We start from the raw sequence: 19,175 nt of genomic DNA on the forward strand, positions 1-19,175 counted from the left end.
ATCTGCGTTGGGCCAAACCTCCTGAGCCCAGCCAACGAGGACCTGCTCCCGCTCGAGGCCATGCTGGAGGTGACGGAGAAGGTACGCTCTATGGAGCAGCCAGCTGCAGCCTTCCCGCCCCATCAGAGCCTGGCTCTTCACAGGTCCCTGGCTGCCTCCTGTCTTGAGCCAACGCTGGCGGGCTGGCTGGCTGCAAGAGCAGCCCCACAGCCACAGCCCTCTGCGCAGAGGCAAGGCTCAGGAGCGGGAGAGGCTGCTTGCTCCATTTCCAGGCAGCTGGCTTGAGAGCAAGGCTTTGATGTGTGCAGGTGAAGGTGCTGCTGGAGTTCATGACTGACAACTGCAAGTAACTCTTTGGGGAGGAGACAACTGAGCTTTCCTGTGCAGCAGCCGAGGAGTCGCCAGCACCCACGGAGAGATCCAGAGGTAAGAGGCAAGACTGAGGGTTGTCCGTGGTGGGGCTTGGGACGCCAGAAATCTCAGTGTCTGCTCTGGCGGGGCTGGGCATCGAGCGTTGTCCTCTCAGCCCCGCATGTCCTGTGGCGTCCCTTTGGCCACAGCCTCTCGGGGCATGAATGGTTTGCTCTGCAAGGTGAGCTGAAGCCTGCAGGCTGGGCGTCAGAGGGCTGAAAAGAGAGGCGGAGTAGGGCTTTGGGTGGGTTTTGCCTGAGGTGTTGTTTCCTTCCCAGAAGTCACTTTGCTGCACATGCTTTTTCTTTCTAGATCTGCCTTTGGAAGAGCAAAGTGTCCCTGCAGTCCCTGCCGACAGCGAGCATCAGGCAGATGCCTTGCCCCATGCACCCCCCTCTCTGCTCGGCCTCCTCAGAGAAGCTGGCGGCGATACGGTGGTGGAGCGTGAAACGGGAGAGGTGTGTCAGGTCCCCAAACACTGTGACAGCGTGTCTGCTACAGGAGGGGAGTTTCTGCTGAGGCCACATTGGTGCTGTGCCTCTGCCTGGCAGCGGAGCTGCTGCGTGTTTGGGTTATTCCTCCACATGCCGGGATGGATCCATAGTAAGGAAAATGGGCAAGGTTGCTTCTCAAATGCATGAGGCATGTGCTTCATGGAAGAAAATGTCCACAAAATACCTCCAAAAAGACAGAGGCGAGTAGCTAGCGACTTCAGAAGGCTTTTGCTCATGTCCTACTTCGTCAGAGCTTCATCAAGACTATTTTGGGTGGGGGGCTGGGGGTACTGTGCAAAGCATGGCTGATGCAAACCAGCCAAAGGGATCTCCCCTGGGAGAGCTAAGGTAGCAATTTGGCAAACAGGCGCTTACCGCTCCAGGTCATCTCTTGCCACCTGCCAACTCCGACATTTCTCTTGTAGGCACCTCCAGCTTTGCTTCCAAGCACCCCCGAGAGCGCGGCAGACTCCCTGGGGCACCCAGAAGAGCTGGTGAGCCTTTCAGAGGACGGAAGGTAAAATGAGCGTGCTTTGGTCAAAATCAGAACTGACTCCAGTGGATTGTGGCTTTCCCTGATCGTAGCTAATACCACTGTGGGATGGAAAGGTTTGCAGGCTCTGCCCAGGACAAGGAAAAGAGAAGAAATGGGAAGAGAAAACAGGCCTGGGGAGAGGAGAGTGAAAGGCACACGGAAAAGAAGAGAAGGAAGAGAGCAAAAGTTTTGGGGGATGAACCAAGGAAAAGATGCAGGAAGGTGCAGAAGGTGAAGCAGCCCAGGTGTGTACCAGGCTTTCCCAACTCTGAACACTGCTCTAAGTCAGTCCAGCTCGCTGGCAAAGGGACGGAGAGGGACGGTGCTGCACAGGGTTTGGCAATAACTCCACGGCAGCTCGCCAGGGGCTCCCCATGGAGCCCTGCTGCGTGGCACAGGGGCACCGCGCATCTCTGCACGCTCACCCGTCTCTAAGGGCATTACCCGTGGGGGTGAGGCGCCAGGGCCCTGCCGTAGGCACTGCCAGCAATAGGTCTCTCCTCTGGGCCAGCAACAATTCCTGGTAAACGGAGTTCCCCAAAGGAAGGGGAACAACATCCTGCCTCTTCCTGCCTTTATGGATTGATCCAAGCTTTCTGACTCCGTCGTTGCAGGTGCCGATTTCCTGTTACTGGCTGAAGCACTGTGCCTGCTGGGCCCCCGCAGCTGATGTCCACAATAAAATGATCTTTTCTCTCTTCTGACCCTGTCTGCCATATGGTATTCTGGACTAGGTAGATGTTGTTTTGTGATGAATCCTTGGGGAGGCCTTTGGGATCCTCCCTTGTTCCAGCATCCTTTCCAGCGGGCATCAGGGCTGAGTCCAGAGGCTTTAGGAGTGAAATCAAAGCACAGAATCACACAGAATGGCTGAGTTTGGGTGGGGCCTATGGAGGTCATCTGGTCCCACCCGCCTGCTCAAGCAGGGTCACCTGCAGCCAGTAAAATACATCACCTGGACAGGAAAAGATTGTTTTCTCATGTGCAGCTGGAATATCATGTGTTTTAATTTGTGCCCATTTCCTTTGGTCCTCTCAGTGCACACTCTGGAGAAGAGCCTGGCTCCCTCATCTTCTTTCCTTCTCAGCAGGTGTTTACTCACATTGATAAGACAGACAGACAGACAGACAGACAGACACACACACACACCCCCACCCACCCACCCATCCCCCACCCCCACCCCACCCCCCCCCCCCAGCCTTCTCTTCTCCCAGCTGAAGAGTGCCAGCTCTCTCAGCCTCTCCTCACATAGCAAGCAGAAGAAGTCCCAGTGGTCCTCTTTTGGAAACTTTTGGAAGGCCTCTGTCTCAAATAAGAAATGGGAGACATTAGTCTTCATCTAGGTTACTGCAGTTTGGTGTAGAAGTGCCAGAGCACATCATTAATGGAGTGTTAACTGGGCAGCTCTGGTCATGAAGCTCGGAGCACTAAGCTGGACACCTGGAGATTGCACCCGTGTGTCAGCCAGGCTGGATGCTCAGTGTTCAGCAGAGCAATGGCACAGCAGGGCCACAGCCACTGCTCGAGGTATGTGTGCACTGACAGCTTGCACCTGAGCATCCTCATGTCCTGAGGTTTTGGATCTCTCAAGTCCTTTTGACAAAAGGTTATTGACAAAGGTATGAAGGTGGCGCAAGGCACAACCGTTGGAAGAATCTGCCACGGTCCTTGTCTGGCTGGGAAGGTGTTGGCAGTGAGAGCTACGTAACAGGGGACACTGCTTGTTGCTAGTGCAGCAACCAAGGAAGGTGCTACCATCTGTCGCCCACCATGAAGGTAGGCTGTAAGGGAGAGGATGCGCTGCTTTGCCGCGTCCCTAACACCCAGAAGTATCAACTTTAGCTCCTTCAGTAGCTTTTAATGACCACGTGTGGCTTTCTGCACAGGTGCTGCTATTTTGCTATGGAGGGTAGCCTCTGCGTCCTGTGCTTTGGCCTTGTCCTGGTCTCCAGTGAAATAGCTGCTATCGTCAATCCAGTGCAGGAGGTAAGCGAGCAGAGTACCACCCATGAGGGTTTGGGCTCACTGCCTCAAGCTACCTGCGTAAAAGAAACGCAGTGAAGTTGATGACTGTGAGAAAACCATGCCTGCTCTACCCTTTACACAGGGTAGAGAAGGTGAGACCAATCCTGCTTTTGCCTTTTCCCCCATGCACTTTCAAATCAAAAAAGGCCAGAATTACAGAATTTAATGATGCAGATAGGTGCCCACCTTTACAGTGGCTACTGGTCTCATTTAAGTCACTTCAGAGGCTCAAGGGCTCACACCTTTTATTGAGATCCCCTCTCCAAGATACAAACCTAGGTTTTTTTCCTTTTTCTTTTTTTGTTTTTTTAAATAAATTGATTTGCAGGACTGTTTTGCAAGGCCATGGGACTCACCAAATCCTTTACGGTATTGATGCTTAATAGGGCAGCTTGAGAGCTGGTTATGGAACCACAAGTAGAGGGGAAAAAAAAAACCGCTAAGACTACAAACAATAGGCAGCAATAAACTCTGGAAATAATTGCAGTGTGTATTCCTGTGTCTAGAGATCTACCCAGGTTGTTCCTAGCACAGCCGACGTCAAACCTCTCACTGTTCCTTGGTGTGGCAACGCTCTTCTGCAATGCTGGGAGTACTGGTGTTTGCAAATAATTTGCAGGCAGACAGTTATGGATACATCCTGAGACCAGTGGCACTCCTCTAAAAATCAAAGAATAGTCCAAACTTGATAGATAGATTGTGGAAAGAACCGTTAAAAAAGGAATTTTCTCTGGCAGCCTTCCCTGTAAGTCATTATTGGCCCAACGCACCGATGGCAGCAGGGTCTTCACGCATCGCCGTATGGTGGAACAAAGACGCTAAAAACATTAACAGCAAAACTAGGAGTTCCTTCTATCGGTGCCAGAAAATGAAGGCAACACAGGAGAAAGGGGCACCGCTGAAGCACGAGCTAAGATTTTTATTCCTTATTTCTTTTCCCAACACATTCTTTTCATAGCAAGAAACAAACACATCAAAGTCAGCATTTGTTTTAAGCTCTGAGATGAACAAGAAAAATTATTTTAAAGCTTGCTTTAAGCAAGAGCTGAGCTCATCAGGGAGTCTTGTTAATACTTAAAGACCTGTTTGGGGGCAAATTGTACCAGCAAGATAATCAAATGAGGCACGACTGTAGTGGATACAAGTGAGGAGATCCTGAAGTTATGCATCCTGCATGCAGCTGGGATGTGCAAGCCAAGCTGGAGAAATTTCACAGGCTTCAGGGACATTGCTAGTCTAGCAAAAAATGTTTGGAAAATTGTTTTTATTTTATTTCTTTTTAACAATACTGTGTTCAGCTGTCAGAAATTTGTTTCTCGGACTATGGCTCCATAGGTCACTACGCTCTGTAGAGTGCTATAGCTACTAAACTCAAGAAAGAAGGTGGGCAGGAGCTAGTGACATTTTTGGAACAAATCTGATTAAATCATATGAGGATACTGGTCACAAAGTCCTATTATACAAATAATACAATTTTTGTATAATTTGTATAGTAATACAAATATTGTTTTAAGCCAAAAATCCGGACTTGCGGTGCACTAGCGCCTTTCCAGGTACCAGCTAAACAGCAGGACTCATAGCAGCAGCATTGTCCCAAGCTGACCCATAGCCTCATTCCCTTTATGTGTCCATAGTTCAGTCTGCACCACAGGCTCTTACTTCAAATTCTAAGATGTCCAGAGTAGTGACTCTGCCGTGGAAAGCACACGGATAAAGTCATGCTTCCAACAGCCTACACACAACGAACTTCAAAAAAAGAAAAAGAAAACAGCAAAAAAAGCCCAAACAAACCCAGACACACTACTCATTGTTATCTCTACACTAATCACAGCAGAGGAACACACTGCATGAGTCCCTCCCAGCTTGCCAAGGGGCAAAGGCTTGTCCGAAATCGCATCTGAAAGCAATCTGCAGTAATTCTCCATACAAAGACTTCCCTGTCAGCACAGCAGCCATGGGAAAGCCTTGCATTAGACTAGTCCCCCACCACCACCCCCAAATATCTTTTGCAGAGACTAAAAGAATTGCTAAGACTTGCTCTCTCTCTTTTCAGGAGAATTTTTCCATAAGCTTCTTTGCAGGCAGAGGTCACTTCTTCCAGGCACAAGTCACCTCTTATTGGTCATCCACTTGGCAAGTTTTTCCATCTTCCAAATTGTGCCCTTGGAGTAACATTACCAAGTGAGGAAAAGCATTAGTTTTGATAGAAGTAAGTCTCTTCACCCTAAAAAGCTAAAGCATACCCATTAGATACACACAAACGCTGCAAAGAATTAACACCCAAAACAGTTTATTTTCCACTCCAATGTCACAATAGTGACATTTCCAACTCATCAGAAACAAGCTCTAAAATAACACAACACTGCAAGGCACATAGTAAAGCATACATCCAGCCTTCAAAAAGAGCTGGAGCTCTTCAGACAAGATGTGCTTCCTAAAAATATTGCTGAAGGTGAAAATCCATTCACATTTAATATCACTGCATTTGGTTTTGTAGTTCTGCAAATAAAGACTTTCTCTCCCAAAGAAACTCCTCCCAATACTGAGAGGCTTTGCCTAAACAAGGATTTGAAGACTCTGACTCATTACAGCATTTTAGGGTAAAAACACCTGAAGCGCTATTAGGCATCTTCCACCTCTCCTAAAAACCAAAGAAAGAAAAGCAGCGCCTTAGCACATGCCAAGAAAGTGAGGGGAGCTAACAAATGGCACAGGGTTCCTTCAGGTCAGCAGGGTTGCACCAGATCACTGCCACGCTTCTTTTCAAGTGTATCAGCATTCAGGTTCACTTAGGCACAGTGCAAGAAAGCTACTGATTCCCAGCAGTAGAGATCTTCCTGTATTTGCATATGAAAGCATCCGTCTTCCCAAGACTAACTCCATATACGCCATCTGGCACCAGAGACCCAAAATGTGTCTGTCTGCTGCTGAGAAGGGATTCTTCAATGCCATTCACCAAGGAGGAAGAATTCCCATCAACATTCAGGGCTTTTGCAGCGGCGGTTTCACTTGCATCATCAGAAATGGCATTAGGAGAGTCATTTTCGGCACACTTGGCAATGCCACCCACGCACTTATGGAGATCTTGGCTCAGCAGCAATACAATAGTGCCTCCAACATGAAGTACTCTAGCAATTGCAGGAAAAATAAAGGTTAGGCATTCAGCCTGCCTGGTATTCTTTCATCCGCGCAGAACTCAACACTGCTGATGCTGCAGATGCCAGCTGCATTCGATAAAACATCTAAAGACATTAAGGGTCATGGCTCAACTCAGTAAGCTACGTCTCCAAATGGAATTTAAATGCCCTATCTTCATAACTCTTCCTAAATGGGAGAACTGGGCTCTATCCTCAATCCCAAACATTTGCAGCCTCAGGAGTTCTTTCCATTGGGTTAGCAGGGAAGATGAACCCAGTGTTTTTCCCTCTTAGTATTCTATATTTCCCCTCAATTCAAGGATTGAGGGCAATGTCACCTTCAAACCCCGTTTCTGGGTCGCATGAGCCTTCACCACTCTGCAAAGGAACAGCTTCCCAGGGCAGCAAGAGATTCTCAGGTTGGTAAGGCAATTCTGAAGCCGGCCTTACCCTTTGGAAACTTTAAAAGGTCCGCCCTTTCTGTGTTCCACTGATCCTTAATGGCTTTCCAACTCAGGATACACAGGAAAATTGAACATTGTTTGAAATCCATTTTTCTTAGTACATGAGGAAACTTTACACTTGGCCTTGAAAGAAGGGGAAAAAAGGACTATCCTGGCTCTGTTCACGGCAAGTGGATTGAACAGTCTTACCAGTGGAGCTCTCACGGTAATGGTCCCTTCCTCACCTCCACCTTCCCAAGGAAAGATTTTGCTTAGGATGGCCCAAGAGACCAAATGAGACCAGAAGACAAGCACAGCCAAAGGGAGGGATGGTCAGCACAAGCTGACATAGGATTGCCCTGCCATTCTGTGGAGCTACCTCACCTTCTTCACCAACTTCCCACCACATTCCTGCACTGGGTGAGCGAGATAAACACCCGCTGAACACCAGTCCTACAGAGAGGGCTTGTTTTCAGCCAAGAAATTAAATAAAGGGGCAGATGGTTTGAACTGCCCATTAGAAGCAGCCCACTATTAGCCTGGCTCAACTCTGCCACAAAATGACAGGGTGAGAGATCAAAGGAGGCATCTAAAAGCAGACCAGGTGGCTAGCCGGATATTCAAGTACACACTAACAGAAAGGAAAATGCATACCACCATTTTCTGCTCTGAGATCCCTCCTGCCAAGGCAGGCTAGTAAAAGCTTGGTTGTGAACCCGGAAGGAAAGCTGATGATTTTATACAAGCTGGCCTCCACTGAGAAAGGATTATTGCTTTATTTGCCTGGCCACGCTTTCAGTTTGTCTAGGTCATCCCCTCCTCTTTCTCCTTTCTGCCTTGTAAAGAACATTTGTGAGTGTGGCTCACAAATACTTCACCATCATGCTTTGTAAAGAGTATTTGTGAGTGTGGCTCACACAACAAGCTCATTCCTTGTCAGCTTGGTCTGCCATTGGCATGTCCAGAGCTTGTCCAACAAGCCACAACAGCCTTTAAGGGACAAGTAAAGGGCTCAGAATTTCACAGCCTGCACAGGATCAGATTACAGAGCTGGAGAGTGTTTGGCATGAAGCAAACCTGAAGCTCACTGAACGCTTAGGATCGCAAACCATCATGATGTTTACACCAAACCCCAAACCATCACAACATTTATACCAAACCCCAAGCATGTCAGAGGCCACACGTACCTCTCCATTTCCTGGAGAATATCCAGAAGGAGCTGTCTGTCTTTTGTGATCTTGAACTTCTTCCCAAACGGAATATCTGAAATCACAGCGTCAAAGCTTTCTGAAGGCAACGGCAACGCTGCAGAATAAAGGCAGGTCTTTACATCTGACTGTGAAAAGTGAACAGCAGCTATGTCCCCATTCACCTTACAAAACTCTCTGCCAGCTCTTCCGCGGGTTATGCACGCAGATTCACAGCTCCTTCTGTACTTACCCTCACAAACGCCACCAACCCAATGCAGACTGGGAAGAGACAAATGCATGACAGCGTGGTTTAGCTTGCGGATTCCCTGTTACGTTTGCCCCAATACCACGGCTCTCCAAACAGGGGACTGCATGGGTCCAAACTAACTGCTGCTTCTCAACACAAACCACATCTTTACAAGCAAAATGCAAAAGAAGAACCAAGCTTGCAAGCACTTTACTTAGCACACATGTGCAGATGCACACGTATGAACAGCAAGGAATCACATGTTAAATTCCTCTCCATCCCCTTTTTCTCCCCCCAACAATCTAGTTACAGCCAGAATCACTTGGATTCTGTCAGAGCCAGTGCCTTTGAAGTGTCTCCCCAGAGTTTCTGCATCCTGGGAATAGTCAGTTCTCTTGACCATGAGGCAACACTGCACCCTTGGGGTGATGAAGGCCGGACACATACCAGGCCATGCTGGCCAGAGCGTAGCCAGCATGTGAAAGGACGAGACTATGGGCTCTCCATCCGTCAGGATGCTCAAAACTCAACTGGACAAGGCCCTGAGCAACCTGACCCAGCTTTGGGATTAGCCCCACTCCCAGCAGATAACAGGACTAAAGACCTCCAGCAGTGCCTGCTCACCTAAACCCTGCTGTGATTCTATGCCAGCCTTTCCAGAACTGGCTGGACACGGCTCTTGGACCATCCTCAGAGCAACGCTTGCAGCACAACAATTTTATCTACAAATGGAAGGACAAGTTACCTTCGGTCCTCCTCAAAACATGCAGAAATAACTGCTTCTGACCACTGACAAAGATGCCAATTACTTCTTCAGTAGTAGAAAAGCCTGACATCAAAGTACCTTCCATTATCCTAGACACCAAGCCCAATCACAGCTTTTAAGTAAGAAATAAAGCTATATATACATTCTTATAAAAAAGAAATAACATTTCTTACCATTCTGGTAAGAAACAGATATTGCAAGGGAAAAAATACTCATACTTTATCAACCACGCACAGGAAAAAACAGCCAGCTTTTGTCTGTCATTGATTTAATATAGGACTAATTTAGACTCGGGCTTTGAGCTCCAGAATAAGGGCATAAAAATATTACCTTGTCCCCAGACTAGCTCATGAACTGAGAGCAAACAGACTCCCTCTTCAAGGAAAAAGGCATCACCATTTAAAATACTCCTACTGCAAAACATCAACAATTCAACACTGAGCTTAATGAGTCCCCACTATTACTCATTTGGTACATTTCAGTTACAAGCCACATTTCATCTGTGTTTGTCCTTGCTGTGTTCCTGTAAGACACAAAAAATTCTCACACAGTATGCACTCTTTGTGGTATTCACACATTTACCATTAAGACAGACAACTACTGACCATGCCTGACAATTATTCTTTTCATTGTCTTCTGGCGAGTTTATTCTTGCCAAAGTTCGGGGGCGGGGAGCGGAGAACAAATAATTATCCGTTCACTAGCACTACAGAATCACTGCTCAGCTATTAGTTGAGAGTTAGCTCTACTACGCATCACCTCAAGAGAACCTACAGTACCTGTGTAATCCCAGAACCACAAAAAAATTCAAATGTGTCTCACTTGGGAAGCCTACAGACATACCTTTCACAGAAGCTTTAAGTAACTCAATCTTATCCATCAGGCCTGCAGTCCTAATATTTGCATCTGCACCCTCTAACTGTGAATTGCTTATATCAGCACCCCAGTAACAGGCTTCCTGTTCAGAGAAAAAGAGAAAAGTCATCTAGTTGACAAACAGGTGTAGTTATTTTATAAACCCTTCTCAGAACTGCCTTGTTGCACAGCTCTTCCAAGACAAACCCCTTGCTGGGAGATCTCGTACCATTACACAGAGCAATACGCAGAACCAGAGGAATGGGGGAAGTATGCGCTGTCTTCACTCCTTTCGTGTTCTGGTCTGCTCAAGACACTTGGAACTTACGGAAATACTGAGGCTATGTCCTAACAGCAAGACCCCAGCTAGCTACAGAGACAGAGCTACGCTGCCTCTAATACTGACAACTGACTGTACTGTCCCATTGACACCTCCATTCTCAGGATAAGCCGAGGCAGTTTTACAAGTCCATAGTTGCCTCACACAAAACCTGCAGTATAAATCCAGGGCTCCCAGTACCTACCTGCATAAGTACATAGGACTTTGTTCTACATTCCTGTTCAGGAACATTTGTACTAAAACACTTTTCACAACTGCCTAGAAAGATCAGGTTGGTCCCAGCTTTCCAGTAACGGGCTTTGGTGTAACTGTGGGACACATTTTTCTTGATGCAACTACAAGCCATCTTGCAAAGATCCCGCCTGTTGCCACTGTGATACTCACGGGCCACTCTTTGGCAGCTTCCAGCAGTATTGTTCCTAGCCCACACATGGGATCCAGCACAAAGGCACCTGCCTACAAAAATAAAGGGGTTATTGCATCCCAAGCAAAACAGACTCCTCTCCCAGGACAAAGCTTACTCAGGCATGTACAGATCACCTACATACTCCCACTGAATCCAGGGTAGGTCACAATAATCACTGGTTTACCAGGCCAAATTTGTTTTAAGAGAGTCTAGTAAAAAGCATCAACAGTTTCACTAAAGACAATGCATCGACACATCTAGCCTTGAGGTGACATTGAGGGGAAAAAATTATGACTGGACTGCAGGCAGATATTGGTACCAAATTAATCTGTGGAAAACAGCACACTTGCTTCTGTTTTCCCTTGGGAGAACAACCCCAAACAAGGTTTGAAGCCTCGACAGTGAAAAAATCTTGCCATTTACACATATATCCATACAAGGAATAACACCTCTGCTGAGAAGGACCTGGGATTACAGCAGATATCTGGGTGAACAGCAGGTGACAGCGCACTCTGATCACAGACAAGGCAAACCCTGTCCACATGCATTAGAGGATGGGGCATTAAAACAACCACACTTCTTTTCAAAGCTTCCAGCTCCAGCTCTGACCAGCAGCAATGCCCCCCCTGCCACCCATTCAGGACTCTACAGCTTTGCCATGAACATTCACCTACATTGATTTCAGCCAGAGATGCCATGGCCCATGCAACTGTTGACCGCAGTCCTGCTGTTCTGATATACGCCCTGTTTGCCAATGGAAGCCTGCAGACAGGAAAAAAAAAACAACAACATAAGATAAAGGTACAACCACCCAGAAAAGCCCATGTAATACGAAAGAACAAATGAACCAGACAGATCTGTAGACAGACAGACAGATAGAAACCAGTCTGCTTTTATCCAGAACTCACTGCAAAGTCTGTCCTACCTGCTCAGATAAGCTCCAGACAGACTGCAAGACTAACGGGACAGTCCAGTGAATATTAAACCAGAAGATAAATACTCACAGTGGACAGCAAGATTATTTAGAAATTATGCCTGCTCTGGTACTGCCAAGACAAATCTGGTGAGCAGAATGCCTTACCTGAAAAGAGGAATCCCCACCACAGAGTGAATGTCGTTAAGATGTACAAAGATCTGAAAGAGGAAAAAAATAACATTAGAAACACTCAACCTGACACAACAATAGCTTTAACTCATTTAAACCAGACACAGAAGATGTTTCTATGAACTTATGATCCTGGTTTTTAAGAACAAAAATGCACCCTTCAGACAATTAGGATTAATTGGAAAAAATCTCACTAGGTAATCTGAATGCCACTTTAAAGAAGATTTAATATTTAGGCAAGCAGGGAGGGGATTTTGTCAGCCACGAATCCATCAGCAAGCACTTGAATCTTTAAGGCAGGTGATTTTTGTAACATTGAATGGATATTTTTATTTATAAAACCATTTGCTCTAAGCAGGGTAAGATTATTCACAGTATACTAGCTACCAGCACTCAGTTATTCACGCACACACCCTTTTTTAAAAGAACAAACAAACAAAAAAACCCCCACCAAAACCAAGTGCCACTAAGCAGTATTTCACATGGAAGGCAGACCTGAGTAATCCTTCCAGAAATATACACAGCTCAAAGAAATTGTCCTCCTGTCCCATAGAGAGCATCCCAAAAGAAGACTGAGCTCCCCAACAGGTCTTGCATGACTGCAATCCCTCCCCAGGAAGACCAAACAGAAACATGATGCTGCTTTTGAAATATCCCAGCCCTCAGCGCTTGAATGGTTTCAGAGCAAAAATCTGGACAAGAACAAGAGCCCCACTTGAGGCTCAACAAAGCCGCATTTGACACACAACCTGGGAAAACCAGAGCCAGCAGATTAACTCAGAGCTTTTACACAACACCTCAGACCTCCCAGCATCAGTGCTGAGAGCAGCTTCCACACACCAAGCACAGTGATGGAGACACAGCTTGTCAAGAGCAGCAAGTCCTTTCCAAGGTCTCCAGACAGCTTGCACCCTGGAGCGTGCCTTAAGCAAGCTGCTTGTCAGGGACAGGGTCTAGGAGGAGGCTCTTCCATAAATGGCATTTTCAAGTTGAGTTCCTCGACAATACGACCTTGCTGCTCGCTCTCTTCCCCTACAGAGGCTAAACTAGCTGCCCAATGGGGGTAATTCCTAACCCTAACCATTTTCAACACAGTCAGAGACCAGCAGTTTCTAAGCATGCTGGATCCCGAGACATCACCTGCATGGATCCTTCTCCTCATGTACAGGCCCATGCTGGCCATTCTGGCATTTATTTAAGTGCTCTGGAAGGCACGCACACAGTGGCTACCGAAAAGCTTAGCTCAGCGCTACCAGAGGATTTCTAGTTAAATTCAGCAGCAGAAAGACAAACGGGGCCAGGCCACGGTCCCGCGTGCAAAGCGAGCAGAGAACAAAACAAAAGATATTGGGGACAATTCTGGAAGCAGCAATAGGCCATCTGGCAGACAGGCACCACTACCTCTAGATCGGGGTTCCGCAGATCAGCCCGCCACCCACACTGCTTCATGAGGGCTATGCCAACAGCTCTTCCGATCTCCTGCAAGGGGGAAGAACAGTCACAGGCAGTAAAAAGAACAGAAGTAAGAAAACTAGCGATCCCAGCCTCGACTGCACAATCCTTACAGATACCTGGGAAAAGAAAGAGTCTCTCTCTATCCCTAGGAGAACAGTTCATACAAAGATCATACAGAAGAGGTACAACAGGGCACAGCACAGCGAACGAGCGAGGGGCAGAGCAAACACACCGCAGCACAAAATGACTGTCACTCAGCTGCACTGCGGGAGGCTGAAGTTCAAGTCCTGCCCAAGGTACAACAAAAGTTGTCATCATTTCAGCATTATATATATCACGCAGAAAATATTTCTGATGGCTGTAAACTAGATTACCTAAGAGAAAACCTGTGAAGGCACAACTGCAACTCACAATTTCAATGCCTTTATGGCATCTAGAAAGCTCTCACTACCTTCGGAACATGAGAGTTCAAAAGCACAGCACAAATTTAAGCAAACATTCATGTTGGCAGGCTCATGTGCCCCATCTTCCCAAGGTACTAGCTTTAGCAGGGAACAAAAAAAAAAAATCTAGTCAAACTACTATTATCTTCGAATAAGAGAAATCTACATAAATTGCAGCTACACAAGGTTTCTTTTTTTATTTTTTTATTTTCCTCACCGTAGAAAGATATTATAGATGGGAAGAGTGCTGGATGGAAAGGGCCCCTGGAGGAGGTCTCTATGCCACCGCTCTCTCCCAGGGACCAAGATCCACCCCCCCAGGACACCTCCCAGGGCTGCACCACCCTCCTGAGGAACAAGCTCTCACCCATGTCCAACCAGAGCCCACCGAAGCTGCAAGTTCTGGTTTTGCGCCTTCTTTTACACTCTCTGCCACAATTGAGAGGAGTCTGGCTCTACTGTCCTCGCAACAGCCTTTTAAGTACCTGTAAACTACTACCAGATCACTCCTCAGACTCCACAAGCGCACCTACCTCAACCTCTTACCTTTGCTTATCCTCAATAAAAGGCATTGATTTGAAAAATAGGCAGGGTAACAGTGCCCAGAAATTAACAACAGTCCTGTATTTCCACTTGTTTCAGGTAAATGCAGGTTAAGGGCTTTTTTTCAGAAAATACAGAAAAAGCTTTGATCAGTTTATTACTCTAAAACATACAACACACAATTGACATGACAAATAAACTACACATCTCCCTTCACCTTTGCTAAATTCTGTGGAAACATAGATACTTTAGTATACCTGCGAAGGAAGTATTTTGGCAATCGCTCCACTACAACGACAAGAAACTCTGAAAGTGAAGCTAAGCTGCTCATTCGCAATAGGCTTCTCTCCACTGCTGTTGGAAGGGTCTTCTAAGGAAGCCTTGCTTTCAGTCCAGCAGTCCCGATCGCTCTTCCTCTCTGCTACCCCACACCTCTCTCCAGCTTCCGCTTGACATTCCTCAGACACAGTCTCTCTCACTTGTTCCGTTTTCTGTCTTTTAGTTGCAATATTGGCCTCTTCTTCTGATTTCCCCTTCAGAGGCACTGGGTTTTCTTGAGAGACATCGTCTTTTTTCCCCTCATGAAGGTTTCTCCAGATAGAGATAACATCCAGCCAATACTTTGGTTCCTCAGTGATGAGGCTTTTAATCTCATGCAGCATTTTCCCTGGAAGAAAAAGTAGATTCAGGTTAAGTAGTTCAGTCTCAGCATTTGATTTTCCTATGGATTCCAAACAGCTGTTAACAGAGACTGTGTTCACATTTCATCAATGTGTGAATCCAGGAACCACAGCGGCAGCAGCAGCAATCACAGGCACAGCTGAGCTCTCAACACCCACCTACCCCACCAGCAGAGACCCAGGCATCCATCTGATTACAAGCTCTGCAGAACCAAGATTAAATCGTGCAGGGGTTGAATTCCGCAGAAGAATTCAGCAGCTCTACAAAACCAGACCACCTCTGAGAGATTCCCAGGGAAGGAGCACCAGCCTACCATGCCATCCTCCTCAGAGAAAGCACTTGGTCCAGGATTACGTTGGAAAATAAGTGAGGAACGTGTAAAGAATAAAGGTCAAAGGGTCAACCAAGAAGGAACAAAAGAAAACTCAAGAATATCCTGGTAAAACCGATCTTCTAGCATGTGATATTTAACAATGCAGAAACTTAAGCCTTAAAAAGAAGAATGACCCCAAATTCATGACCTGAAAAGCATGATTTTGGGGTCTACGACCACCTGAGGACCCCCACATGAAAAACTGAGCATGTGTTATACTGAATCATCATTATGTAAGATACTAATTAATATAGTCCCACTTAGTAGTGTGAAAATCTATGCATATGGAAAGATATGCTGTATAAATGAACCTAGATCTGTGCAAACTGGTTAGGTGGAAGGATCCCCTGTGCATCCAGCGCTGCAATAAAGAAAATGCCTGCTTCTTAATGCTACATTGGTGTTAAGAGGTTTTATTCCTGATTTCAGTGACAATTAGAGATGTGGGACACTCTGTAGGACTGAAAGACAGACCTGAACATGAATCACTTTGATTCAGCTCAGAATAAAAGCCACAACTTTATAAAGGACATCTCTCCTCACTAGTCATCAACCTGCCTTCAATCCTGCAAAGTCTCCAACACACCCCTAAACTTACACCTGTGGGAAGTCCTCTTGACCTAGCTACAACAAGAGAGGCACAAGGAATATACAGGACAATTCACTTGAAAACCTTGAAGCTGGTCAAGGGTTGGGGGAAGGGGCGGAAGGTATTTCTTTTTCTCATTGAGAATCATGGTTAAATTTGATCCTCAAAGCCCAAGGCCATCTGAGATCTCCCAAATAAAGTCCCACCAGCACACAGATATCAAGCCATCTTACTGGAAATTTTTATTCCAACACTGACAAAGAATGTGACCCAAGTAGCTGAGATGTACAAGAAATCTGTGTACTGAACAGTTAAGTTACACAGGATATACGTCTGGATCCACTTGGCCTAAAGGAAAATGACTCCTCCTTAAAATGCATACAAAGGGTCCAGAACTGGACTTCAGTTTCAGGGTGGGGTGGGTTTCTTTGGGTTTGTGGTTTGGTTGTGTGGTTTTTTTGGTTTGGTTTTTTTGGTTGGTTTTTTTTGGGGGGAGGCAGAGGGGAAGCAGGTGGCGGTGTTACACATACACATACACATATATGTACAGTGCCAGCAGAACACAAGCTGGTAAGATACCCATTTCAAACATTTTTAAAGCCATTTTCAGCACAAAAAAAAGCACTGAAAACATATATGGGTGAAGAATACTCCAGAATTCATTACTGTCAACTAGAACTACAGCTATTAGTAAAAAAAATAAAGTAAATCAAATAGTAACTTTATAAGTAGGACTTGAACTGGGCCTTCACGTTTCTGAGCATACACCCTGCAAGCAAACCGCAGGGGATGAGCCGAGGGAAGGAGTCAGTGCCATACCTTTATTTCTAGAAACTGCAAGTGGGGTGTGTTTCTTAAGCAGCAAAAACAGTCGCTCTCCAGACTTGAGTCTCCTCAGCTCGCCCGGCTCCGCCTCTGTGCTGAAGAAGACCTTTCCTGAGACGCAGTCCACCTCAGGGGAAAAACAGAAATCAAACCAAAGCGGGAAGGGGCTTTGGGCGAGCACTCTCACCAGCCCAGCAGCCCCTCACACCCGCTCGCCCCTTCGCGGGGAGGAGGGCAGCGCAGACCTCAGCTCACCGCAGGTGGCGAGAGGACACGGCCTGACCGAGTGGCAGGTGTCCCTGCCCACGGCAGGGCCGGCACCAGACGGCCCTGAGGGGTCCCTTCCGTCCCAGACCAAGACCAGACCCGTGGGGCCCCGCGCAGGTGCCGGCACACCCCACGCCGCGGCCGCCCGGCTCCGGGGCGCGAAGACAACGAAGCCGCGTTCCCCGCCGAGCCGGACCGCACCGCACCGCCCCGCCCCGGGTGGGCACCGGCACAGGCACCAGCTCCCCCCTCACCTCCGTGGCGCCGAGCCGCGCCCGCACCTCCCGCGCCAGGAAGGGCTCCAGCCCGCGGCCCGCCGTGCAGAAGTACCGCCCGCTCCTCGCCGCCATCTTGGCCCGCCCCACCACCCTCAGCGCGGCCCAGGGGGCCTATAGCGGGACCGGCCCTCCTCGGCGGGGCCCCTCCTCGGGGGCGGCTCTCCCGCCGTGAGCCCGCCCTGGGAGGGGGCCGGCGGGGCAGGACAGAAGCCTCTGCTGCCGCCTGCGTCGGTGCGGAAGGCGTTGGAAAGCGTCCGGTGCGGAGTATATTTGTACACTCTGGGGGCAAATCTTCACCTGCCGCCACGGGACCGCTTGGCCACTAAATGCGCTCGTCACCGCGACGGGAGGTGACGCCCTGAGGGACCATCAGTGCAGGCGGTGAGGTGAATGACTGCAGCGCAGCTCTCGCTCCTCGTGTCTCGGCAGAAGACCGCGCCACCACTCCTGACAGGGCTGGCGGGGAGAGGAGGATCGCTGTGGTGCAGAAGAGGTGTCTGCATCCACACCATCGGGGAGGAAAAGCTGTAGACCCCCCACCCCCGTGAGTGATTCAGCACCCACGGCCCGGGGGGAAGCGCCAGGAGGGCAGCTGGGAGCCAGCAGCTCCCCCCCACCGGCGACCTTCTCTGCTGCAGGATGTGCAGGAACTTTTGTTCTCCAGACTGCTCTGTTGTACGGGGCAAGGTTCTCATCCTCCCTTCCCACTTATTTACGAGGGACAGAACCAGAGGGTGAAGTAACACAGGTCTCCTAAGTCTCATGTAGAGTCCAGGCTCTGGGTGGGCCCAAAAACAAACTCTCCAAGAGCAGGAAAAGTGCCATTCTGTCTCACCTACCACAGCTGACGCATCTCTGGATTAATGGAAAAACTATAGCTGTCCCTTGGCTAGAGCAAAGCCATCTGTGCTCCAGACCACGCTGGTTGCCCCCAAGCGCTCCAGAGCCAGACGTGGCAGGATCCAAAGCAGGCAGAGGTAACAGATTTCAGTAGAAAGAAAATTCAGGCTTAAAACTATCCCGTCTTTGTTCCCTTCCCTCAGTCAGCCAGGGATAGTTTCCTGCTTCTTATTTCTTTGTAGATGGACTCCTGGCCACCCCTGGCACAGCAAACACCAGCTGAGCCCACTGCAGCACGAGCCCAGCACTGGCTGTGCGACTCCGATGAGGAAGGGGAGTCCACCTGCAATGTAAGTGGTCAAGGCCAACACCTTCTGGAAGCAGCCACCAATGGAGGCTATTGAAATTGTAGGCTCTCAGCACATCTTTGCCTGAAGGCAGTTACCCAAACCCATCACACTCAGTGGAAAATAGAGGTCCCCTCAACACAGCCACTCTCTTTCACTGTTTTTCTTTTGAAGCCTATGAGAAATGAGCTGGTTAACAGCTGGGGGAGAGCTGAGGAGGTTTTGGAGGAACTAGAGGCACTCAACAACCTACACAGTGCTGATTTGCACACTGGCTGAGTGGAACACTGACAGCTGCCTTTCACCAGGCAACACACTTACCTTAGTGACCTGCTGCTGCCATGCGGGAGGAGCAGCTGCCAGGGCAGTCAGGCTGCGTAGCGGTCTCGGCAGAAATCCAGCATTTCCAAGGAGCCTTCACGCCAGCTGGGCATCAGTGCAGAGTAGCCACGTGCTCATGTGAGGGTGTAGGGATGGAACAATTCCACAAGAAATTCACCTAAAATCCTCTTTGGCAACACCACATAATTTCCCTCAAAGAGCTGTACGTTCAACAAGGTGACTCTTTCAGGAATCATTT

At 48.1% G+C, this 19,175-nt stretch overlaps 1 protein-coding gene across 4 annotated transcripts; it reads right to left on the minus strand.

Annotated features, from left to right (window-relative positions):
* Nucleotides 1-4,377: 4,377 nt before the first annotated feature.
* On the minus strand, nt 4,378-17,529 carry LOC140649704 (THUMP domain-containing protein 2-like). 4 transcript variants are annotated; one of them, XM_072857280.1, is made up of 10 exons: nt 17,385-17,529; nt 16,858-16,990; nt 14,653-15,062; nt 13,356-13,433; nt 11,931-11,983; nt 11,524-11,611; nt 10,828-10,899; nt 10,092-10,206; nt 8,233-8,308; nt 4,378-6,593 (listed from the first exon to the last, which is right to left on the minus strand). In XM_072857280.1, the coding sequence occupies exons 1-10, from the start codon at nt 17,478-17,480 to the stop codon at nt 6,275-6,277; spliced, it is 1,440 nt and encodes a 479-aa protein (XP_072713381.1). In that variant the 5' UTR covers nt 17,481-17,529; the 3' UTR covers nt 4,378-6,274. The 4 variants fall into 4 exon arrangements, 3 of the variants coding, with proteins under 3 accessions (XP_072713381.1, XP_072713380.1, XP_072713383.1); XM_072857279.1 differs by having other exon boundaries at nt 8,233-8,350; XR_012041713.1 differs by lacking the exon at nt 4,378-6,593 and adding an exon at nt 9,579-9,771 and having other exon boundaries at nt 8,245-8,308.
* Between the last annotated feature and the right edge of the window lie 1,646 nt (nt 17,530-19,175).

This window comes from Ciconia boyciana, chromosome 3 (assembly GCF_034638445.1).
Source record: "Ciconia boyciana chromosome 3, ASM3463844v1, whole genome shotgun sequence".
NCBI classification, from domain to species: Eukaryota; Metazoa; Chordata; class Aves; order Ciconiiformes; family Ciconiidae; genus Ciconia; species Ciconia boyciana.

Bases quoted from the DNA above. Each gene is read 5' to 3' on its own strand.
- LOC140649704 (XM_072857279.1), bottom strand. From the start codon at position 17,480: ATGGCGGCGAGGAGCGGGCGGTACTTCTGCACGGCGGGCCGCGGGCTG. The intron at 15,063-16,857 runs GTATGGCACTGA...TTTTTCTTCCAG, and splicing joins TGCAGTTTCTAGAAATAAAG to GGAAAATGCTGCATGAGATT. The intron at 10,900-11,523 runs GTAGGTGAATGT...TTATTTTTGTAG, and splicing joins CATCTCTGGCTGAAATCAAT to GCAGGTGCCTTTGTGCTGGA.